Consider the following 26,472-nt stretch of genomic DNA (forward strand, 5'->3'; position numbering starts at 1 on the left):
TAAAGTAACTTGAAGAAACTACTATGAAAAAATGAAAAGAAACAAGGGGGACGATTCTTCCCCAAAAATTCTAAGTGTCAAATTCATAGGAAAACTGGAGTAATTCACTTTTTTTTCAGTAGGATTGCAGAGAAGAACCTTCCACACTCTGTGCAATGCAGAGACCACCAGCATGAATATCATTAGATTTCAGCAGGTGGGCCTATTCATGCTGGGGAGGCTGAAATGCGCAGAGGCCCCAAAGTGTCAGCCTCTATTTTGCTAGCCAGCTTAATCGCTGACCAGCCCGGACCCTGGAGTGTTGCCCCCCAACATCCCGTGGCACAATCATCCTTTTGGCCAATGTGCGATTCTCTCGGCCCGCTGCGCTAAAAAATTAGCCATTATGTGGAGATACTAAAAAATTAGTACGGTGGGTTGGGAGAATCGCCCCCAAGATTATTCCAGCTAAAAAATTGAGAAAATCGACAATGTTACGGACACTTGTTGAGAGTGACTGAAAGGACTTGTTTTCCCTGATCTTGTGATCAGCATAACGTTTAATATTGATTTTATTTTTCTGTGCTTTTTCTTCAGTTACACACGTTCTTAGTGATGGAACTGCTGAAAGGCGGAGAGCTGCTCGAGCGGATCCGAAAGAAGAAGCACTTCAGTGAAACGGAAGCCAGTTACATAATGCGTAAACTGGTGTCTGCTGTCAGCCATATGCACGATGTGGGAGTTGTCCACAGAGATTTGAAACCTGAGGTACTGAATGTGTTCAAAACAGTACAGAGTAAGGAAAGCGGGACAAATGTCTGGATTTCCTACATTGGTCGGTGCTTGTCTTTTTGTCTTTAATTTAACTTTCCATTCTGTTTCCCATATTTATTGTTTATGATTTATTGTTCTCTTATATTGTGCTCCCTGTCAGATTTCTGACATTACTGCAGCCTTAGTTGGTGAAATTTTTCCAGTAAACCTAAAATTAATTTTTCACAGTTTGGCTGCATCTATGATTACTGAATCCTCAACAATAGCAACTTCTTACACTCTTCTAAAACTGCCAAAATAACTAAAATATTTAACTAGTAGAATCATAGAATAATAGAATATTTACAGCATAGGAGGACTATTTGTAATTTATTTTTACATGAAATATTTTTCTACCCATTCCTTACTGTGGAATTCATTTGCCATCGACAGCCAGAATGTTGAGTTTATGACCAAATAACTATTAGCTGTATCTGGCCTTTAAGGTTGCTGCTTCTACATGGCCGCTCACTATGGAAAATTACACAAATTCTATTTTGTTACCATAAATCTCCTCAAATGATTATAGTTTAAATGTATTTTTGTGCATTGCTAATGTGCATTGTCTAGCATACAAGTCTAATTATGTGACTGAACAAGTTAAAAACTTCCTTTAATAGATGTCAGTCCTGAAATATATCGCTTCATGACTTATTCACATCATACTCAACTGACAATGTCCATCAGCCCTGAGCCTGCAATGTGTTTTCTTCTTCATTTTGTTGTCCCACACACACGCTTACTCCAAGAACCCGACCTTCTATGCATTTCCCCCTCATCCTACCAAATGCTCCAGCATCAATTAATACAGCCCACAATTCAGACACCCTTCCTAAAGCCCCCCATATTGCCACATCAATCTGTACACTTAAAACAACCCTTTCAAAACATAACTCTTCAAAATACCTTCAATCATCTTACATAACTCTTCCCCCAAGCTTCAGTTGATGATTAATTCCATTGTAAGATGCTTATAATGTGCTAACTAGTCCAAACAACCCTACTGACACTAAAAATTAACTACAGTAAGGGTAGAGTCTAGATTAATATGGATTGTTGAGAGATTGTTTCCGCTGGTCAGGGAATCTTGAAGTCTCAGGGTGGGGGACCAATCATTGGAGATCCAGATGAGGAGAAATTGCTTCACTCAACAGATTGTGAATCTTTGGGACTCTCTAGAGTCATAGAGTCAGCGGTTTACAGCATGGAAACAGGTCCTTCAGTCCAACTTGTCGATGCTCACCTTTTTTTTAAAACCCATAAGCGAATCCCAATTGCCTGAATTTGGCCCATATCCCTCTATACCCATCTTACCTATGTAACTATCTAAATGCTTTTCAAAAGACAAAGTTTCACCTGCCTCTACTACTACCTCTGGCAGCTTGTTTCAGACACTCACTACTCTCTGTGTGAAAGAATTGCCCTCTGGACACTTTTGTATCTCTCCCTTCTCACCTTAACCCTATGCCCTCTAGTTTTAGACTCCCCTACCTTTGGGAAAAGATACTGACTATCTATCTGATCTGTGCCCCTCATTATTTTATAGACCTCTATAAGATCATCCCTCAGCCTCTTACGCTCCAGAGTAAGAAGTCCCAGTCGATCCAGCCCCTCCTTATAACTCAATCCATCAAGTCCCGGTAGCATCCTAGTAAATCTTTTCTGCACTCTTTCTAGTTTAATAATATCGTTTCTATAATGGGGTGACCAGAATTGCACACAGTATTCCAAATGTGGCCTTACCACTGTCTTGTACAACTTCAACAAGACATTCCAACTCCTGTATTCAATGTTCTAACCAGAGGGTCGTCAAAGCCCCACCGTTGAAGGCATTTAAGGCTGGGTTAAATGGATTTTTGATGTTTTGGGGAATTAAGGGGAATGGGGGTGAAAATGGAGTTTGGCCATGATCAGCCATGAACGGTAGAGCAGGCTGGATGAGCCAAGTGGTCTACTCTTGATCTATCGGCTCTGTTCTTGTGTCTCACTCTCCAACCTCTAATTGTTGGAGATTATGAAAACGTCTTTTTTTTTTCAACTTTTCATTTCTGCCTTTTTTCCTTTCCTTTCAATTTCTATTTCTCTTTCTTTACTTGGTTTGACATTGGGTCAGGTATTTATGGGGAATCCCATGGGGGGAGAAGGAGAGGGTTAGGGGTATGTCCTGTCAGGGGGTTTGGTCTGCATCTTTACAATAGTCACCCAGACTCCAAAAGATTTTAATTCTAACTTTTTCCAAGTAACTGTTGGTGTAATGCTGGCAAAATTATCCAAAGTTTGCAGTTTAAATTACGTTTTCAGGTGATTCGCAGTGCAGGGCAACTGCCCTGAGGACATTTGCACTTCTGGTATATTGCCATGCAAATACTTCCCTGTAAAGTTTGGGGAGGTATTCCCCAGTGCATTTTTGGGGTATTCCCCCCCCCAGCTTGGAAGTTACGGCCCAGTAATGACAAAACATGAGGTGGATATCCACACAAGTTACAACGACTATTTGTTTTCAAAATAGTGTATCGACAATCTACCTTCCTGAGGATAATCCCACGATAGAACAAGCTACCAAAGGAAATAGTCACATCACTGGCAATCTTCAAGACCCATCTTTATATTATTTCCATTTAGACTTTTTCAAAAATCAGGATTAACATTTCAGCATGCCTGACTTAGCTCATGTTACCCATGTCAATGCTGCAAAATGTGGATGTTAGTCCATAATTCTCACCCAACCAGAGCACAAGCAGAAACATTAGTTTATTTGATTTGAACCTTTCTTGACTGGCTCTTTTCTGATTCAGTTAATATACTGGTCTAGGTTCATGGATTGAGGCTCCATGCTGCAGTCTGAATGTGATTATATTGGACCAGCCCCCTTTGTCTTAGCCTCAGCACTGGACACTCAGAGGATAGCAGGGGTATTCTGTGACTCCAAACCACGTGTTTCTCAGTGGCACGCTGGCAACAGGCAATGGGATTTCCCATTGATGTCACCCCATGCTGCCATGAAACCGACAGGAGAGTGTGTGCAGCTGGCGGGACCAGAGAATCCCTTCAGCGTGAATGGCCAGAGAACTCCCCCATCTTTTCCAATCCCAACTGGTGTGAGCTGTGATCATGAAAGCTAGTTATTGTTAAAAACCCAACCAAACTGGTTCATTAAAAAAAACTTGCAGTTAATGGAAATGCGCATTTGCAATGTAAATTTCTATTCTCCATAGTGGAATTATAGAATCTCTACAGTGCAGAAGGAGGTCATTCAGCCTATCGAATCTGCACTGACCACAATCCCACCCCCAGGCTCTATCCCTGTAAACCCATGCATTTACCCTAGCTAGTCCCCCAGTAACTAAGTGACAATTTAGCATGGCCAGTCCATCTAACTTGCCCATCTTTGGACTGTGGGAGGAAACATGAGCATCCGGAGGAAACCCACGTAGTCACAGAGAGAACATGCAGATTCCACACAGACAATGAGCTAGAGAATCAACCCGGGCCCTTGATGCTGTGAGGCAGCTAACCACTGTGCCGCCATGCCGCCCCATGCTATTTCTATAGCACCTTTCACAACCTCACGATAGACCAAAGCACTTTACAGTTAGTAACTACATAACTGACCTGAATTCTGTGACAACAAATTACCATTACGTATTCATACTCCTGTGCCACGAAAAGCTGCTTGCTGTAGAAAGTGTATAAAGCACTAATTATACAGAAACAGAAATAAATTGTACCTTTTGTTCTTTGTAACCAAAGCAGCATGTGAAGCTTTGGATTTATTAATAGTGTTCAAGGTCAGGGAGAATGAATACCGTAACTTTCCTAATAAACCACAATTCCGTGACTAGAATAAATATTATCCTTTTAATTGCATACATTGATGTAGGAAGCAACACCGAGAGATATTGAGCTAGCTCGCGAATGCCTTTATTGAACAAACCTACTGGGATGAGTATTGTGTATTGAAGTTACTTTCACTTAGGTTATGTTGTGCTTTGTAACACTGAGCTTAGCTCCATATAGCTATACTGTGTAATTTGCATTGCACTAATCATTAGGAGTTTTGTAGAAATCCACTTAATCCAGTGTGCATGAGTATTGTGCTCTCTCTATGATGGAATCATCCCAGAGTTTATCAGAGTGTCAGTCTCAGTGAGAAAACCGGTTTGCAGCTTTCCAGTTGTAGAGCGGAATTTTCTCTGCAGATTCTCAGGCACTCTGCGTACAGAGAATTGGGAGTCATTGTTTGCAGTGGACCTCTGGCCAGGTGGGACCCGATAGAGCCAAAAAGGTCACTTCCACAGAGATCAGAGTGCCGTCTTTAAAGAATGCCACGATCTGCGCAAAAAATAAACCCCACTCCCACAGACACAAAGAACCCCCACCGGCATAAGCATCGGAGCGACCACCCCCACCCTACAAATATCAGATAACTCCTCCCCACAAGCACCAGGCACTCCCCCATAAAAGTATGGGTGCAGCCCCCCCGACCACAAGCATTCGGGTATCCCCGATCTGACAAGCATTAGGGCATGCCCCCTCCACCACAAATAAGCGGAAACCCTTCTCCAGTGGGGCTTCCCAGAGGGCCCACCCAGACACTGCCGGGGGCAGTGCTGGGTGACAGTGCCCCTCACCACCTGGGGGCTGTACTTAGCTATGCGCCCGTAGCATGATCTGAAATCCAGTAGTGACTTGAGCCGGTGTAACGTCTCTCCAGCTGAGTGGAAAGATACGTTGAAGGTGGAATTGGGCATCAGGGTGCTAATATTATAATGTGTGCTATTCAGGCATGTGCCCTTTCTGGCCCTGAACCTATTGCATCATTGGTGAGGGGCAGGGAATATCTCAGAATGAAATCTCACTGAACCAAATCCTGTTTTCAGAGATTTAGTGGCCATTACAGGGTTTGCTAGGCCAGCCGCTAGTTTGCATCCATAGTTATCAAGCGTCGCATCCTTCTTCTTTGAAAATTTAAAGGCCTGTCAGTCTCCTAATGGAGCAACAGCAGGCTATTCCATGGCTGGGGATGGTGTAATTAGAGGGGGTTGCAATGCAATGGCTCCATGCTTTGTGTTTATGCTGCAAGGTGTGACAAGGCCTGGTGTAACAGTTCACATTGTTACAGCAAGAATATTCCCAGAATTGAATGCTTTATGGGAACCTTTGCTCCACTATATTAACCTAGCTGTGTCATTGGCCTGATTAACAATTGTACTTTCTGTCCCTCTGTCATTTACTGTAAAACTCTGCTGATCAGTGACAGTAAAGCAAGTTGCTATTTCCAGTATTATTCTATTTAAGTCAGTGTTCTTTGCGCGTAAACCTGGGGTGAGAGTGGTTGGGGGTGTTTGATGTGATCTTTGATGTGGGGATAGTTGTTTCTGGGTGGGGTGAAGAGAAAGCAATTTGCATCTTTTGTCTTTGACAGCACACCAGCATTGAGCACCTCCAGATTTGATGTGCAGAGGTCAGCTTCTACAGCACAAACCTGGCTTGTTGTATTGTTTAATAAATCAGCAACCCATGCACTCTCACACTAAAAGCTATTCATTAATCTCAGTGCTATACCAATTCAGGGTCAGTAAATTAATTAGTTGGCTGAAAGGCCAATTAAATGAGTTATGTCAGGTTTGTGGGGGTTAGTTACTGAGGGAGGTGCCTCAGGGCCTGTTGTTGTCAACCCTAGAGATTCTAATTTACGTCACTGACTTGGACTCAAAAACTAATTCAGCGGATGCGGGTGATACCAGAATGAGCAATTATAGAATTCCTACAGTGGAGAAGCAGGCCATTCGGTCCATCAAGTCTGCACCGACAGCAATCCCATCAAGGCCTTATCCCTGTATCCCCACATATTTACTCCACTAATCCATCTAACCTATGCATCCCGGAACACCAAGGGGTAATTTAGGACTGGAGGAGGCAGCCCAAGCGTTCTAGACTGGGCTGAATAAAGTATACTTGTGGGCAGAATTATAACATCAAATTGGTTAAGGACAAATGAGAATGCATTTCTTGGGAAAGATGAGAATTTGTTTTATGCAGCAGGCAGCTGTGATCTGGAATGCACTTGCTGAAAGGGTAATACATGCAAATTCAACTGCAGCTTCTGAAAATGGATTGGATAAATGCTTGACGAGGATAACTTTGTAGGGCTATTACAGATAAAGCAGGGGAGTGGAACTACTCAGACAGCTCTTTCCAAGAGGCATAATGGATCAAATGGTTTCAATCAGTACTTTAAGGTTGTATGTCTTTACGGTACTTGTGAAAAGACTGGCTGTCTTGTTTACCTGCATAATAACAGTTATTTACTCCAAAAGAATTCAGTTGTGTAAAACAATTTGAGGTTTCTTGATGTGACATGGCATGAATGAAAGCAATTTATATTTACCCATCTGTTTATCTTTCTGAACACTAGCAGAAATCTGTAGCTCTTTTTACTAACTGTCCTAATTGTAATATTTTACAGAAGGCCCATTGAAATTAAATAAACTCCTTTTGAATACTTAAGCGTTCTTTCCTGTCTGTCACATGTACACTTTTCAGACTGGAGTACTTGGTCCAAAGATCAGAAGGTCTCAAGTTTCTTTGTGACTTAACTGGGAGCTGATGTTAGCTTAAGTGCTGCTGGACTAGGAACTCAGTCAGTTTTCCCATTGCTGCATGTTATCCAATGGTCCTTATTAACAATTACATCAGGGCCTTGGAGGAGAACTAGATTAAAAGTAATTGTGACAGCCTTAATGATTGGAGCGCCTACAAGCACACACTGGGGGTGATCTTACCAAAAAAAGATTCTAAGTGCCGAATGAGCGTGAAAATGGGTGAGAATCACACTGCTTTTTTGGGTGAGTTAAAAATCAAATCTTACCACACATAGAGGGAAAAAAAGAAGCAAGATCTTTTCCCCACCAGCAGGGGGAGGAGGCAGGGCCTAAGCTTGCCAAAAGCCAGTAGCCTGCAGCAGAGGGCACCATTCCACATGCTCAGATTTCACTGTTCTGTGCAATAGCACAGAGATAGAGAGATCTTTTAGGCACCTTCCCCCAGCTATTGCTGGGCTCTGCAACCAATTGTTTGCTCCCCACTCCCCCACATGGACTGATCGATCGCCTATCCACAACCGTCCCCCCCCAAGTCTGCTCCCAGCACGGACCAGCCGATCCTGGTTGCGCTGCGCCTTCCCCCACAATTGGCCTGTGTCCTCCTATCTTGCCTGACCCCCTCAGAAATCGTCCCCCGCCCCTGAATGAGGGCCTCAATGGGCTCTGGTCCTACCAGCAAGGCCATCACAACAGGTCCCCAATGAGGGGACCATACGTAATCCTCATTAGTGAGGACTTTCACAAGTGAAGCTGCATAGGCAAGTGAGACCGGACGATCACTATTCTGGCGTGAGGCTAATCTTGCCAGATATCCGGTGCTGGTAAGATCGCAAGAGATGCGAACCCGATTTTTTTGGCTCTCTCACAATCTTATCAGCTCACCCCATCCATCGACTGGCTGGCAAAATGGTAAGATCACTCCCACAATCTATTTACACCCATGTAGATTGGGCCCGTAGGTAAAATTCTGAAGGCCTCCTGATGCCAGGAAAATTGTAGTCCAGCTATCAGCACTTAGAAAAGGTCATATAGTATAGGGTCTGGCATATAGAGGGTTAATGTGGGTCTGAGTCCAGGTCCCCCCATGCAGGTAAGTAAGAGAGCACATGACCTGCACCCAGGGTCAGTCTGGTATGTTAGTCAGAGACGTGAGTTCTAGTAAGCATGGAGATAGCTCCCAGATTGTACCCTTTACTGTATATTTGTAAATAATTCCCCAAGACTTACAGTTAACTGATGTAAAACTACAAAGACTTCTTCAGACTTACCCAACTGTAACCAATACCCTATAAGAGGTAATACCGTGGAAGTAAAAGCAAGTATAGAACTAAAGCCAGAAAAGCTGTCAGCCAGTATAGCTGGAATTTTATAGCTGAATAAGGTATAGCTGGAATTGTTCAATTTTTGATATCCTTCCTCATTGAGGTATTCTTCAGAAGAGTAGGACAATTTGATAAGTTTGCCCACCACCAACATTCTGTGTTTCATTACATTAAACTTCAGGACAGTTGATCTACTGACTTGTTTTTTCATATGAGCCATTTTGAAGAGTACTTCACCTGAACTATACTCAAATCAGTCCCTAAATTTAACACATCTCTCTCACTCTTTTTCCTCTTTCCCTCACTCATTCTTGCACACATGCCTGTACGTGTACGCTCTCGTCTTTCTCTCTCACATGTGCAAAAAGTCATCAATTAGGCAGATGAGAAATTTCCTGTAAGTCCGTTTACTCAGGTCCCCAGTTTCAGATGATTGTACTGGCCTTAGGTCTATATTGTTGCTCAGTGTTGACTCATTGCTACTGTGATTCTGCTTTGTTGCAGTAGATCATTGTCCATTTGTAGCTACTGCTGAGTTTTGATTTGGAGAAGATCTGCTGAGAAAATCTGCTGAACTTCAATCACATTTAGCTTTTCTTATATGCCCTGCAGACAGCTGCACCCTGATTTCTTGCAAATTTCGGGCTCAAGCTCAGCCATGTAAATGCTACTTTAGATGTAAAATATTTCAAATTCTTATTTTACTACTTCAGTATGGGGCAATCTTACCAAAAAAATTCGAAGTGCCGAATGAGAATGGGAAAATGGGTAAATTTTAGACCCATTTTTTGGTGAGAGAAAAATTCAAATCTTATTACACTTCGAAAAAAAATGAGACAGCGTGATTCTCACCATTACGGGGAGTGAATGGAGTCGATTCGCACCGGGAAGCCGACTGATAACTGCTAGAGGACACTATTGCATGTATGCCTGATCTCTCAATGCATTATGTGCAGTAGTACATAGTGCATTGGGAGATAGTCACTCCCCTCCTACTCCTTGGACATCGCCTTCCCCACCACTGCCGATTGTGCGCTCGATTGCTTCCCGCGGTCGATTCTGTCCCGGATTCACTAATAATATTTAAATCCTAATTTCTCCTAATAAAATCCTGTAATCAGCCCCCACTAGCAATTCAGTGCCAATATCATTGTGAGAGCAAGAAACCAGGTGCGAACCCAGTTTTTCGCCTGTCTCACAATCTTACAGGCTCACTACTCCGATGTTGCTGGCACAATGAGCCGGTAAGATCATCTCCTACATGTCTCGATAAGGTTATAGCAGTAGTATGTGCACTTTTTCTGCTATTAAACTGGTGTCATATTTACACTGCTCTATTAAGCAGAATTGAAAAGAGCTTTTCCAATATTTATCCTTTCAAGAGTCAGATTGGCAAACTCTCCAAAGAAGCATTAGCTTTAGCAATTCTTAATATTCCTCTGCATTGAATGGGTTCATGATGTGGATATGTCGGCGTTGGCTAGTGAGTGTACTATCAAATAAATCAGTTGGACTGAAACCTGGTGTTGTCGGACTTTTTACTGTTATTGAACGGATTCAGTCATATTTATTATATGTTTTGTGTATTTTTGCCTCCTCTGTCTATATCTCTGCATGTTTCTCCAGAGCCTTGCAAAGATTTTCACCATATACAAAAATAATTGCAACGTGGCTACATTGTGACTCAATGACCAACCTCCAGCATTGATAAAACAAAACAAAACCATCATGACTCAACCTGAGAACTGACAAGGTTATTCCTAGTAACCTAGCAAACCACTGGCTATCAAAGAGCAAAGATAGATTAACTTCTGAGTGTGACCTCTTCACCAGTTAGGTGGAAGTGGGGTGGGGCAAGGGGATACGAGAATGCGGCGGCGGGGCAGGGGGCGATCCCTGCTTTGTCAGGTAGGAGCTGAACTAAACATTGTGAGTTGGGCCCTCAAGTGGGTTTCCCAGTAGATTTTGTGTATGGCACAAACTCCCGTGTGGAATATTGCTGTATGTTGAACCATTGAGAAATGCCATGTGACATGAGGGACAATGCTAAATAATTGGCAATGTTCAGCTGCATTTGGCATTTGCTTCACTATATTAAAACAACCATGCTCATGTTTTGAGTATAAATGGGTTATGAATCACATCTCTTCAACTTAATCTGATTTACCCATTTACATTTCATTCTCTGAGATGCACAGATACTTGTAGCTTGATTTTGCATCAAAAAACTGATGCAATTGGTATTTTTAGTTTGCTGTGTCAGCTTTTAGGAAGACAAGATTGATCCTCAAGTTGCAAGTAATAGTCTAATCTATTGGAAGAATGCTACATTATACAGGAACATGCTATAAAAAGGGCATTATGTTTCAATGTTTACCAGAACATTTTGTAGCTATTGAGCGATGAAGTTTAATAATAATCCTGTTTCCATTTTTTCCCGCCCAACTCTTGTTCTGTAGAACTTGTTATACGCTGATGATAATGACAGCACTGAAATTAAAGTCATAGATTTTGGGTTTGCACGATTGAAACCTCCTGACAATCAGCCTTTGAAGACCCCGTGCTTTACGCTGCATTACGCAGCTCCTGAACTACTGAAGGACGATGGTTATGACGAATCCTGTGATCTTTGGAGTTTGGGTGTTATCCTGGTAAGTTGGTGGCAGGGTAAAGTTCGATATCCCTGGGAAGTCCGGTGCAAGTCTCTCATTCTTCGCTCTTTCTCTCACTCCCTCTGTCTCCATTACACAGGAAATGGAGATGCCGGCGTTGGACTGGGATGGGCACAGTAAAAAGTCTCACATCCTCAGGTTAAAGTCCAACGGGTTTATTTGGATTCACAAGTTTCATCAGGTATAGGAGCAGTGCTCCGAAAGTCGTGATTCCAAATAAACATCTTGGACTTTAACCTGGAGTTGTGAGACTTCTTACTGTATTCATTATACACATATATATAGTTCATGATCAGAAACATCAAATCTTGAGAGCTTACAGCATAGAATGTCTTTCAGCTTATTTCACTTGCACTCATTCTCTGAGTAATTCGTACTCCCTTTCCTTTTAACATCTGTTATGAGTTTTGTAGCCACCATTCTTTATGCTCGGGCATTCCAATAGTCCTGAATTTTAAAAAAAATCTCCAGACTCTCATTTCCTTTTCATAGTAACTTTAAATTTGATGTCCTCTAATTACCAACCTATACGAATGGTTTATCATAACTCCTCATAATATTGTGTCATCATTTCTTGAACTTTGATTTACTACTTCACTTTAAAAAAAGTGTTGACCTGTAATTCCTAAGGCTGGAAATGGATGGAATGGGGAATTGTGTGGGACCCAAATCCACCAGAGTTCTACCACTTTCTCAATCCTATCGCATATTCTTTGGAACGAACTCATAATACACGTGTAAAAGTGACAGATCAGTTTCAGCTGTGCCGTCAGTCACAGAGCGAGGCCGAAATTTGCACGCAGGAACACAAAGGAGATTTTCAATTTAAAGAACTCTGCATGACAGCTTACGCTGTGGAATGGTAGTTAAGTGAGATTTCTCCATTAATCCCTCCTCCTCAACATCTCCTGCCAAAACCTGATCAGGTGAATACCCTAATTGTAATGGAATTGGTACCAAATCATAGGGCGCGATTTTCTGACTGCGCTTGCCCCAAAACTAGAAAATTTCACCCGAGGTTAACAGTTTATTGCATGGTCCGTGTCCAGCCTGCTATGATTCCCGTGGCAAGCGGGACTGGAACATTCCGCACACGATGTTAAAATTGACTTTCAAAATAGTGCGAGGGATGTTAGCAACGTGTTGGTGGAAGTTCTACTCTTCACCAAGTGATCAATTTCTCTGTTCCCTCTGGCTTCTCTGGAATCTCCAATTCCACAAAACTGCTGTTTGGGCTCCTGGCTGATCTCATTTGTAGGAGAACCCACAAGCTCAACTCAAAACGTTCAGTACACTCTGCAAATGCCTTTTTTTTAAAAAGTGTTTTGCATTTATAAAAACATTGTTGCAGACCCAAACACAAGTTGTGGCTAAGGAAATATTTTCCCCTTCAGAATTTAAACCTGGCATGTTTTCATTTCTGACTGTTGTTCCCTCTGGCAGTATACCATGCTATCGGGGAAAGTTCCATTCCAGTGTGAGGAAAAGACATTGACATCCACCAGTGCCGAAGAAATCATGACGAAAATAAAACAGGGGGATTTCTCTTTTGAAGGGGAAGCTTGGAGAAACGTCTCGCAAGAGGCCAAGGAATTGATACAAGGTAGGAACAGGCAGTGACTGACCTTTTCTAACCAAGGGCCAAATATTGCATCCAAACCATCACTGCTTTAGACCATATTGAATTTAGATCCTGGCCTTTTATTTGAGTATAACATTAGCAGTGGTAAATTCAACAATTCCTGAATCTTCAGTCTAATGATCCAGTTCATAAAATGTTGCTGAGAGGAACTCAAGGAATGTTATTATATCAAAGACCAGAGCAGCAGGTCCCAGTTGGTTTGAGATAGAGTCATAGAGATTTATTGCATGGAAACAGATGCTTCGGCCCAACTTGTCCATGCCGCACTTGTTTTTTAAAACCCGTAAATAATCCCAATCGCCCACATTTGGCCCATATCTCTCTAAGCCCATCATATCCATGTAATTATCTAAGTGCTTTTTAAAAGATAAAATTTTAACCGCCTCTACTAATACCTCTCCACCGTCTCCTACTCTTCAACACTTTGTTCCTTTTCCTTCACCTTGGGACTTCCATGAGAATTCCTACAGTTGACTCTGGATTAAAATAGTTGCAGCCCCATTACACTGAATGGATGCCTCCTCATGGGTGGGACTCCTTCCCTACCCCTACCCACAGCACCCCAGTCATTGAGTTGTAATAGGGAGCTTATTGGTCTCTCATGGAATTCTGCCTCTGTGAGTACCAACTCTCCTTGGGGTGTTGGACAGAGAGGAAGAGAAAGTTATTTCAGATTCTTTTTTAAATCTAATTGATGTATGTCAAACAGAATTCTGAACCTGACCTATTTGAGTGCACAAGCTTGAGTTGACTTGTTAAATACTAGTAAAGGTGGATGATTTCCTGCATTACATGAGAACAAGGAGCAGGAGCCATTCGGCCCCTCAGTTGCACTGACAGAAGACCTGTAAAGCTAGAAGTAAAATAACTGAGTGGTTTGCTTGTAATTCTCCATGCTTTTCGCTTGCAGGACTCCTAACCGTTGACCCAAACAAACGGATTAAAATGTCAAGCCTTCGTTTCAATGAATGGCTTCAGGACGGCAGTCAGTTATCATCCAACCCACTAATGACCCCGGACATTCTTGGTTCTTCAGGTGTTTCTGTTCATACGTATGTGAAGGCAACGTTTCATGTAAGTAAATTCTCTCTTTTTATTCTCATTATGATTGCTGTTTGGCTGTGATACCTGTAGTTACATGGGGTGGAATTTTACAAGATTTTTTCAAAGTATCCAGCTAGTGTGAAAATGGGAGAGTTCCTGATCCGTTTTTCAGGCAAATTTTCACGCCCAATCTTAGTCACTGAAAAAATGGTCTAGACCATTTCTTGCTGCTGCAGGCAGTGGGCTGGGCTTAATTCGCCAGCCAGCCTGCAGAGGGAGCTACTGCACATGTGCAGGCCTCAGATTCTGCACATGCTCAATAGAACTGCAGGGGTCTGACCCTGCTACTGCAGGCAGCCTCATCCAGCCACCAATCTCCCTGTGGCTGATCGTGAGCCCCACATCGCATGGGCATCTAGGCTCCCCCCCACCACACCATCGCCCATACCAATCGGGGCCTCCTTTCCCCAATCCAATCACAACAGCAGAGCAGCAGCCCCCCCTCCTCTCAATATGATCCTGTTGCAGAGTACACAGCAGACCCCCTCCCCACCCCTCAGTCAGGCAGCACCCTTCATGTTCTGTCCTCATAGGCTCTAACCCCACCTCCACTGGGCAGTGTCAAGGTGCCAGCTGGGCATTGCCCATGTGCCAGGGTGGCACTGCCAAGGGGCAACCCCCAGCTTGCCCACTGCCTCCCCAGGGAGCCTCAATGGCCTTCGGTTCCACCGGCAGGACCAACAGGACTGTTCCCCATTCACATGTAAATTAACATTTAAATACATTTAAATAAATTACTCAGTCTCTCGCCCATTTCCGATAAGAGGCTGACCTTGCTGGAAATCTGACTCTCATTAAATCACGAGAGCTGAGAAATCGGGCATGATCCTGATTTCTCGGCTCTTGCACGAATTTACCAGCTCGCTCTGCCCTTCGATGGGCAGGACAAGCCAGTAAAATTCAACCCATGGTGTCTTGAAGAAAAGTTACTCTACAAAGATGCTTCACCAAGGAGAAAAGGGCTGAGAAGGGAATAGGAGTTAGCTGCAAATGCTGTCGGTGTTACAGAAAACTGTCTGAAGCAATTTATACAGTAAGAAGTCTGACAACACCAGGTTTAAGTCCAACCGATTTGGACTTAAACCTGGTGTTGTCGGACTTCTTACTGTGTTTACCCCAGTCCAACGCCGGCATCTCCACATCATGAAGCGATTTAAACAGGGAGCCTATGGTCGTTGACCTGCGCTCTCTCCTGGTCCAGTAAGATCCCTATTATCCCTCAGTTCCCTTATCCTTCCATATCTCCTTCCCCCATCCCCCATAAGCCACACTGGAGTGATGTCTAGTGATGGAGAACCTGGACCAGTGACTGGGCCTCAAGAGCGGCTCTCCTTTATCTCAGTGGGCCACAAGATTGAAATTCAGGCTTGTTCATTAAGTATAAGATTAAATACATTTAATAGATGCCAATATTTCATACCAACTTTTAAAAATGCTTCATCATTTATATATTAATCAAACTGTCATCATCCTCAAATGGTAAAATCAAGGGAAATATTTACGCTTTGAATGCAGAGGGAGCAGGCAGCTTTCAAAGTCAATGTTGTGTGTAATCAGTATGCACCTCACTTTAGTGCTTTACCTCTTTAGAAATCTTTGACCAAGCTTTGGTCAATTGTCTGAACATCTTTTCGCGTGGCTTGGTGTCAAAGCATCTTTGTGATATTTCACTCTGTTAAAGACTTTCTATCGATGTTGGTGCTGTCTCCGACATGGCCAATAAAATGAATTCTATGCATTGATTCCAAAAGAGAAAATGCTGGAAAATCTCAGCCGGTCTGGCAGCGCCTGTAAGGAGAGAAAAGAGCTAACATTGAGTGCAGGTGACCCTTTGTCAAATCATCTGGACTCGAAATGTCAGCTCTTTTCTCTCCTTATAGACCTGCGTGATTTTCCAGCATTTTCTCTTGTGGTTTCAGATTCCAGCATCCACAGTAATTTGCTTTTATCTGTGCATTGATTTCTTTTCACTCTGTTTGACCAATGCCCAGGCCTTCAACAAATGCAAGAGGGAAGGCTTTTGCCTTCAGAATGTGGACAAGGCGCCTCTGGCAAAAAGACGCAAGATGAAGAAAACCAGCACCAGTACCGAAACACGGAGCAGCTCAAGTGAAAGTTCCCACTCCTCCTCCTCTCAGTCCCATGGCAAAACCACACCAACGAAGAAGCTACAGCCCAACAACCCAGTAGACAGCAATAATCCGGACAGTATCTTTCAGTTCTCTGATTAAGCTGCTACAACCACCCTTTCACAATTTAAAAAAAAATTACATTTGTGAGTTTTTAATTGTGAATTTGACTTTATCCTTTGAGGACCACAAGTCACATTATTTTCTTTTAAGTGTTTCACCCTTCAAAATGCCTGAAATATGTTGTGCTTTTAATTTATTCAAAAGCACAATATATGTAAAACAATGATAAATAGTTCCTTACTTCCCTACATTATCAATTGATTGGTTTTCTCTGGGGAATCTAAACATAGGAATCATAAATATGACAGTCACTATATATCCAATCAGGAATTCAGGAGGATATTACCACCACACTGATTAATCACCGCAAGCAGAATAGATCTCTTTAAGGAGAGGCAAGATAAGTATACAGGGGAGAAAGGATATGCTGACAGAATTAGATGGGGAAGGGTGGGAGGAAGTTCCTGTGGACCATTAACACCGGCATAAACCAGTTGGGCTGAATGGCCCATTTCTGTCCTGTGAATTCCATGTAGCATTTCTGCGGAGCGTTTATTCACTTTTCTGTGTCCTTTTTTTTTAAAATGTGAAAGAATTGCTGCAGCACACAATGTTATCGGGTGCACTTTTCAAAGAACATTCGCACATATTTTCTGTCCTGCAGATCCTACAAGGTACAAAGTAAGATGAAGGCACTGTGTTGGATCTGTTTACCTTTCCCTATAGGACTGAATCAAAAGTACGAAACTTACTGTACAGATCTACAATGGACATAACATATGCAATCAAGATGTGCAGGTGGCTCAGATATCTCACGTTATTTGCTTGCACTGTGCAACTTTAGAACCATCCCCGTTTTGCTTTTAATTTTTTTCAATCACTTGCTCTGTGCTGCGCCGTGGACCTGCTCTGGTGTAGCTGGACGCGGAAATCACCCACAGCTGCCTGATGGGAACACAGTCCTCCTCCCATCACCTCTCAGTCCACTCATCCACCCTACTTCCTTGTCTCAAATTCGGAGACATCAGGCACATGGCATGCTTTGTTCCATGTGACTGGTAGAACGCCTTGTTTACCCATTCTCACAGTTTTATTGATTGCTGGTTCAGAGATAGTGAATGGAGGGAAGAGGGAAATCCATATTCCAAATGGGGGAGAAAATTAAAGGTTTCCTTTCTCCCTCAAAACGTGTCACGAATTCTGACTGTGCAGTGTTTTTTAAATGTGATGTCAAGTGAATGACCGATATGGGAAATCTGAGTCTGAACACATCCTTTATATATATATATATATATATGTTCTATTTTTAGGGGCCATATGAGAAATTTGCTTCTATATTGAAACAAAGGCTATTTGATCGTAATGTGTGCTCCTTATGCCACGTGCTTTGTTATTTATGTATTCTTTGGCACGTAGTGTGTTTATTTTTTTGCATGGATGATAATTATGTAGCCAATCTGTTAGTACAAGTTTAAAGAATTGTGTTGCAACCATTAATTTAACTCGCACTGCGTCACAGCCAACAATTTGACTCCTCTGATGATTTTTCTGTAGTAGTGCTTTCAAAGTGACTGGTAATTAGTTAGCTGAGCGGTGAAGATCACCAGCTTCAGATTAATGTGATTAATGCAAGAAATCCGGATTATGTAGTTCTGCATGTTTCTTACTCCCTGTTTATGCAGCAAAGAGACTCTTACAAAGAATTTGGGTTCAGTTGGGTGCATTCTGTTTCTTTGTGAACCTGTGCTCATAACTGCAGGTCAGATGTTAACAAAACATTGTGATGAAGGTGATCCATAGGAATCAAAGGAACGAGAGAGTAAGCGACTCTGTCTAGTTTGCAGAAGTTTCTGTTAGATATTGTTACTCCTTTTTGGCAGCGGGAAACATACTTCTAAAACCCGCTGAATTTTACAAATGCAGAAAAGGAGCGGTTATTCTGTTCAGTTCTGATGTCCCAATTTTGATTCTTTGGCTGATAGCGTTTAGACCAAGTACTGAACATAAAAAGGGGAAAAGAAAGCAAATTACTGCAGTTTGCTGGCAACCTGAAACATAAACAGCACATGCTGGAACCACTAAACTGGTCAGTCAGCATCTGTGGACAGAGAAACACGATTCAGGTCACTGGCCTTTCAGGCAATCTGTAACTTGAATCTCCAGTTTCTCTCTGAACAGATACAGCCTAGGCTGTTAAATTTCTCCAGCATTTTCTGTTTTTTTTATTGAATGTAATGTCAGTCATAATGAAACAAGGAATCTAAAAGGATTTATAAATGAGCTTGGTATTCATGAGATTTTGAAAGCCAGTTGTCTCTGATTACTGTTATGTGAATAGGAAATTTATAAGCTTTCAGAACTCATTATTTTGTTGAAAAGAAAACTTGATCTTCATGATCTACAGTCTTTTGACCAAATAAAAGGCCAAGTAACCTTTTACATACTAATGTAACCTAGCCCTCTAGCTGTCTTGCAAAGAAAAGCACAAATCTTTGTGCTTATGCACTTGATTGATTGGTGACTACATGCAATTGTTTGCATCTTTTTTCAGTGAAGGGGCTAGAGGAACATTGAAAGCTACATGTGGCCTGGCATTGGAGCTGGAGACTGCTAACATAATTGGTCCTGACTCACTTTTATGCAGAAATGATGGTGAACTTTACATTGGTTTCAGCTCTGAAATTGCCAGCAGGGACTTTTCCAGAATTTCCTACGGTGACCATCTGCCTACAACTGGCATAAAACAAATGCAAAAAGGTGTACTAGCGATTGGACTTATCTTCTGCCATGGTGCCTCACTTGAGGCCCACTGCCTCTGCTCCTGTTCCTCGTCCATTATTATGCAGAATAGCACGAAGCCTGTTGGGAAGGACATTCTTCCTGAATGTGTGGGGTTGTGCGGGAGGCGGTCTACAAATTGTGTGTACACTGAGACTGACTGCATGTTGCTTAGGTATGATGCAGGTTCCATAAGAGAATCACTATCCATTGTGCCAATATCAGCTGATTTTGACCATGATGGTCCCAAACCATTGAATGTAAATCCACGTCAGCACATTATTCATCCAAATTCAGTTAGATGGGGAGGAGCTATGAAAATAAAGAGGCAGAGGGTCTCAATAGATGTATCTGGGAAGAAAGGGAAACAGTTGAAGAAATTTGCTGGTGGGGATGTTGCAATGTAAACTGGTTGGAACCAGTTATGTGCAAATTTCCTCAGAAAAGGTGCTGCATCTCTCTTATGCCACGTTTACACGGAAACTTTTCAGGAAATTTGGGCCATTGTGGTTGCATTCTCTGGGTATGTTGCACTGTAGAATGATATATTTCTACATTGTGCATATTCTATGCTATTAGACAGTTTCTGGGGAGAGGAAGTTTCATCTTAAATGCCTTTCAATAGTGAGTTTTTTTTTGTATATTTGTGAGACTCGTTCAGCTTGGGAATTTGCTGAGTAAATAGGATCTCTGGACCTCCATATTGAAAGTGTCCAAGGTGCTGTAATGTGGAGAAGTAAGTGGCTGTCAATCACTGGATTTCTGAATATTTGATGCATGGTTCAGATTGAATTTTACAAACTCTTTAAAATGCTATTTTCATAGTGAACATAATGTCTTCAGTGAGACTTTGTAAATATTAACTTGCGCTACCGAACAGGCTGCAGTGTTGATTTTGATTTTACATCCAGGTGAAATATGCAGCTGATAGTTTGAAAGAGCTGCTGATCTTCCTTCAGTCTGTTTGAAGTCATCTTTATCTGGAGCTGTGCGCTCTTCACACTGCAGGATAATTCAGAACATTTTCTCCCTGCAGATTTATGCTGTTGAAGTTGAGCTTGCATAGCAACAGATTATAGGGAATATATATATGTTTTGCATACAGTTTTTAACCCTGTATAATATTGACTTTTCTGACAGCTTAAAGATTTAATTGAAATCGGAATATTATTGTTACAGGGCACTGCCATGTTGCTATATTTATTAAATATTTAAAGTATTTTAATGAGGGAAGAATAATTCAAACACTGAAGAGTTCATTGCAACTTTCTAGCGACTTATACTCATTTTTAAAAGTTGATAGCTTTATTCAGGTGAGTCAGTGAAAGCTTCTAAGACTTTTTAGAACTTTAAAGTCAACTTGTTTTAACTATAGCTCCTTAAAGGAGGTTGGCAAATACTCATTGCAGTTTTTTTAGTGAGAATTTAATTGTGGTTTTATTGTGTGTAGTGAGAATTGTCCCACTGTGCAAATGTGCTATGAAATTGATGCAATTTAAAATATATATATTTACAACAAAAAAGTTTCAGTAAATAATATTGTAGATCAGTTGACCCTTCCCCCAGAGGGAATGTTCCAAGTAAGGATTGTGCTTATTTACATTTGCAAGAAAATGGTATTCATTTTTTTCATTGATTGAAGTGTTCAATATTATTGTCCAAACTAATAAAATTGTACCTGCAGCAAACTTAAAGCAACTAAAGGGTAGGAATTTCAGTTGATGCCCTTCTTGTACAAATCCATGTAAACATAAAAAGTTCACATCACATGAGGCAGCTGTTCAGCCCATCACGCTTCCTGTCAGCTCTTTGCTGGAACAGTCCAAAATTAAAACCTGTAGCTTCACACTCCACCACCGGGGGGTGTTTGGGGTGGGGGGGGGGCAGCGGTGAGTGCATCGGTGGCACAGTGGTTAGCATTGCTGCTTCACAGAGCCAAGGACCCGAGTTCGAATCCTGGCTTGGTTCACTGTCTGTGCGCAGTCTGCACATTCTCCCTGTGTCTGCATGGTTTTCCTCCAGATGCTCCGGTTTCCTCCCACAATCCGAAAGACATGTTGGTTAGATACGTTGGCCACGTTAAATTCTCCCTCAATGTAACCTGAACAGGTGCCAGAGTGTGGTGACAGTAACTTAATTGCAGTGTTAATGTAAGCTTATTTATGACCAATAAGTAAGCTTTACTTACCTTCCCCCAGCATCACAACCATCCCCCACCAATCCTGATCCACCCAGCATATCTCATTTTTTTGGAAGATAAATTCATTTTTCCCTCAAAATGCCCAATGGCCTCTACCTAAACCACTCTATTTTCACACTTCAGTAGCCTGCAGCATGAAGACATTTCTTCTAACCCCTCTACTCACTCAGTCAGCTCCTCAAGCTGTCTGTTTCACTGTCCTCACTACTGCAGAGTCCAGGTCCTGTTTCAGATACTCTCACAAAACATTACAACCAGAATGTTAAATATTCTGATTGTTTGCAGCCTTCTTAGATTTGTTTATTAAGTGCCAATCTCATCTTGAATCTTTCACATTTATGGCCCAAGTCTAAATCCCATGTACTGTGAAAATAAACCACATCACCAGTGGAATAAATCCAATCATTTTTCACATTTAGACAGCAATCAGGAGAATGATACATGATTGTTTGTAGCTTTGTCCTGCTTTGCTTTTGTATTGGGCCTTTTTCCAAGTAAGGTCTCTCCATGTACATGGTAACTTGCCAAGCAGCTCAATGTTTTGCACAATGAATATTGATGTACTGTTGTACAGGATGACTCCTATTGGTATAGAAGGCAGTAATGAGATATAAAGCATGCCTACTGACATGTACAAACTGTTCAGGGATTTTTGATCCCTAGTCATTTATGCCCAGTCACGTAACAATGACTGTTCAGAATTGCAATCATATACAATTATTTTTCAAAATTAATAAAGTAGATCCCATCTTTCACACTGCAATTAAATTGCTGAATGTCAAATAGTTGGAAGATTTTCATTTAAGTCTGACACTCAGATGTTTTAACCAGATTTCTGAATAGTTTTTACTTCCCCTGTTATGTTGAGAAAGAGAAAGGAGAAATGTGTCTCCTAGTTAATTCCAGGATATTGCACATTTAATTGCAGTGTGAAGAGGGCTTTAACAAGAGATCTTCATATCTTTTTACTATATGGGAAAGCTCTCTAAATATTGGAACATGTCCAGGGATTGCCCATACCCCATTGCCACCCTGCCAGAGACCTTCTGCAAATGTTGACACACTTTTGAAGATCTTCCACAAATAGTGACAAATATTAACTTCTAAAATACAGATTGCAACTGAAATTTTCCTTCCAAGGACTCCAAAAGTATTCCATCTGAAAGGTAAACAATGTTATTAGAGTACTGTCACTACATGAAACCTTATTTCCGGACAGCAATGAAAATAATGCACTAATAAATCAACATCAAGAAAATACACAATAGAAAATACTCAAGACAATCCTTGTGGATTTCTGGCGTCCCCTCAAAGACCTTGATTTGAAAACATGAGCTTTGCAACCTAAAATCATGCTGCCATTTCGTGGGTGGACTGCAAACAATTATGGTGCATTAATACTAACCTGCAAAAATAATTGCTTAGCCTGCAAGAAGACCTTTGAGCCTGTGAGTTTGTTTTATTCTGATTACATATCAGAATGTTTTTTTCCTCAATCAAGTGACAGCTGTTAATGTACATTAGATCTATACGCGTGTCAAGATTCTTTGTTTTTTTTTTAAACACACGTTTTAAGAAACAAGAGCATTAATTAATGGGATGTGTGTACCTTTTGAAAAAGTGTGAGCAAATATTTGCATAATTTACTGTACTAGTTTTTTAGATTTTCCAGGAATTGGGTGTTGCGTTATCGTAACTTTGTAATCTGGACGAGGATGCAGCACGACTGTGGATGGCAGTGAGTGAGAGGACAGCATGACAAGGGTTGGACTGTGCAGGCAATATAGCAAGCTCGTCAATAATACATACCTCAAACCTTTTGCCAAGGTGTGTGCTACTTTTGTATTCGCTGTAAGTTAGGCAGGATATCTCGCACTAGTGACAGTGAATTTCTGGCTTTTCTTTGTTAAGAAAGATCCAAACTTTTAAACACGTTCTGCTGAGTTTTGCACAAATCAAGGATTAAGACTGTGGAAGTCACCTTGGAAAGAAATATAACAATTTTATGACAAATTAATTTCTGAATGCCCACTTGTAAATTTATGTTTCTGTTCATTCCACCCTCCTAAATTACAGTCTAATGATTTGACTCAAAAGGTAAAAAACTTTTGAAATGTATTATTCACCAGTCCGCAGAATGGGATACATACAAGCACAGAGACTGGAATTCTCTGGTCATTCATGCCAGCAGGATTCTCCAGTCTTGCCTGTAATGCATCCCCACCCGCATGTTTCCACCGGCGTGGGGTGCAGTCAGTGGGACCAGGGAATCCCACCGCTAGCAAACAACATACCACCTCCCGCTGGCAGGAAATACACAGCTGGGAGGTCGGAGAATCTCACCCCACAGGATTTTTGTTTCTTATAATCAACCCCGCTTTCCAGCAACCTCACCAGTCTCTTTTCTCCAGAGATAAGGCTAGTTTTCTGAATCCATTGATAACTATCTGATAAAATAGCATTCCCTATTAACTTCTAAGAATACAGACTGTTATAATGGGCAGAAGAACATATTGCAAATGTTTTGGGCAGTGTGGCCAAATGAGACTTTACTGCTAATTCCTACTTTTCTTCAAGTTCCCAGTTTGTATATTCAGAGTAAGTAATACATCAGGAACCAATACAGATTGAACTGCATTAACTTGCGGTAGGACTATAGGAACAAGACCATTTTCACTGGTGGACCATGGATTGCCATGCTTTGTTGACAGGGTTTTCCTTGAGCATCGCGTTTAAAAGCAAACTAGCATAGTTGGAATTCCAAAACAATATCAGAAAATACTGAAAACGCACCATGAATCATTTGGTGTGTAGAGGGGAGAGATGAGTTAGCATTTGAGATACGGCTCTTGGTTACAACTCACAGGGCATCCTCAAAAGGTTAACATGCCTCTCTTGCCCTCCCAACAACTTTAACTCCCAACTGACCTGTTGTGCATTTAGAACAGTCCCTGGTTTTACAATGAGTTTTGAGTCGTGTGGCGCCTTTACACTTAGGAAGAGCAGTGCTAACCCTTCCATACTTATTCTATTCTGCATGCTATTCAGTACAGTAGCCCTGTTTTACCTCAACAGGGAGAATGGCTCTGTTAAAGGCCATGAATAAGTTGCCTGCGTTGACACATATAACTTGGTGGAGAAAGCCTCAAACTTTGGAGAGAAAATCACCAGCAAAATGATCTCTCTGTTCCCAGCCTAGTAACTACCTGTGACTTCCTAAGTCTGCACATAGCTATTGGAATAGGCCCACCAAACAAGGAGATAGAAATTTAAATCAGATTAAGGATTTTTTTGTTAAACAGTGGATTTGTAACAGTATTTGATAGAAGAAAGTTTTTAAAAGTTTTAAAGGTAAGGGAGCTACAATGTGAATAACTTGTTTAATATGGCTTGATGTATTTGACTTGAGAATAATTCCTATTTATATATTATATATATTTCACACATTGCTGTTGTAACAGGGACAAAAAAGACACACAGCAGTTTGTGTGTTGTACAAATATTTTCCCTGTATAAGTTAAGCTACACACTGTGGAAATCCTACTAGCAGTTATACACTTTATGCAACACAAGACCGTACTCGTACGTTAGATATCCAATTGTCTGTTCAGAACTAGTCTCTTTTTTTCTAGCTGGGCTAGGAATTGAAAGTGTTGAAGCATTTCTGTGTAGAACTTTTGCAACATCGAGTTGATAGCGAAGGTTTTTAAACAAAAAAAAGATGCCAAAGTATTGTATTCTCGCCCCTCGCTGTACATACCTGCTCAACCAGAGAGAGAATTATCAGCTTGTTATATAAACTGATTAATTATGGTGATGGTTTGTAGAGGCATATATTACAAGGTGACATGGGGTTGATAATATGGTTTATTTATTGCTGAGATGAAATCCAAATCAAGAGTATTTTAATGGTGCAGGGAAGGGTAGAATTTGTAAACGTGGTGTCGAAAGTTAGTCATTATGGAAACAACCTTTCCTTTGCTTTAGGGAATTTACTGAATAAGTTGTATCAACTTGACAACTTGTGTTGGGCGATGGGGAAAATTGTGCTTTGTAAACTACTTGTGATGCTATTTTAAGAAGTGGTGCAGTGTTTGGCATGTACTAATGTGCTTGCTTCAGTTTTATTCCGTTTTAAGTAGAGGATTACTATTGAAACCAAGGGCTCACACTTTCAGAGACATTTGTGTGAATAAATGTACTTGATACTGTCTGTCTTTTGAACTGAAATAAACTTGCCAATAGTATGAAATAAGCAAATTGTTCTTTTTTGTAGTATTGACTTGTCTGTCATTGCGCTGGGTTATTCAAAGCTGACGTGGCAACTCCTCTGGTGCCTCAGTAGTCATTTTCGCAGGTAAGTAGGTTGCTGAACATAGGACTGAAAGCTTGTGATACCAAATAAACACGTTGGACTTTAACCTGGTGTTGTGAGACTCCTTACTGTGCCCATAGGACAGTATTTAATGGTGGTGAAGGTGCTGTCATCATGGCTGGAAAGTCAATGAGAGCTATGTGTCGCTTTTTTTGGGGGGATGGCCGCTCAAGCACTTAGCTGGCCTTCCCCAGGATGAAGGACTCTGGGAGCAGAAATCCTGTCCTCTTGAAGCTGTTGGTAAATCAATTCCATGGAATGGCAGCGCCATTGGGAGGTGGTGGCTGCTGTCGGTACAACACCCACCCTAAGCCGAGGAATGTTGCTGGATCCCAGATCACAGGTGAGTGATGGGGTGGCAGGTGGAGTTGGCAGCAAGGACAGGGAGTTGGCTCTTACTGCCCCACCTTTTCTGCTACCAGTTCCCTTGATTAGGTATTGTGCCTTGGATTTAAACAGGTGCCCACCTGCCTGTTTAAATGTCACCCACACCCCACCCCCGCCCACAAACATGCCACAGGAGAAGGAACAATATTCTGTCCCATGAAATTACCAGATTGTTCACTGCTGTCTTTTAAGGAAAAAAGAAAATCTGCCATCCTTAACCTGTCTGACCTACTCATGAATCCAAAGCCACGGCAATGTGATTGACTTTGAACTGCCCTTTGAACCTGCCTAGTGTTCCAATCAGTTTTATTTCCAAACCATGACAAGTACTATTAGAAATGAGTAATAGACACTGGCTTTGTCAGCAACGTACAGATCCTGCAACTGCAAAAAGATTCTTGAA

The 26,472-nt window shown here is 41.6% G+C and overlaps 1 protein-coding gene across 2 annotated transcripts in view; it reads left to right on the forward strand.

Annotated features, from left to right (window-relative positions):
• rps6ka5 (ribosomal protein S6 kinase, polypeptide 5) overlaps positions 1–25,553 on the forward strand; it is a 165,272-nt gene extending 139,719 nt beyond the window's left edge. For both annotated transcript variants that reach the window (XM_080202198.1, XM_080202199.1), the window contains 5 exons: positions 577–747; positions 11,179–11,370; positions 12,835–12,994; positions 13,944–14,107; positions 16,129–25,553. In XM_080202198.1, the coding sequence (XP_080058324.1) occupies positions 577–747; positions 11,179–11,370; positions 12,835–12,994; positions 13,944–14,107; positions 16,129–16,368 (927 nt within the window). In that variant the 3' untranslated portion in view covers positions 16,369–25,553. The remainder of the gene's footprint in view (positions 1–576; positions 748–11,178; positions 11,371–12,834; positions 12,995–13,943; positions 14,108–16,128) is intronic.
• The last annotated feature ends 919 nt before the right edge of the window (positions 25,554–26,472 follow it).

Source organism: Carcharhinus amblyrhynchos, chromosome 14 (genome assembly GCF_965287045.1).
Source record: "Carcharhinus amblyrhynchos chromosome 14, sCarAmb.v2.hapA, whole genome shotgun sequence".
Lineage (NCBI taxonomy): Eukaryota > Metazoa > Chordata > Chondrichthyes > Carcharhiniformes > Carcharhinidae > Carcharhinus > Carcharhinus amblyrhynchos.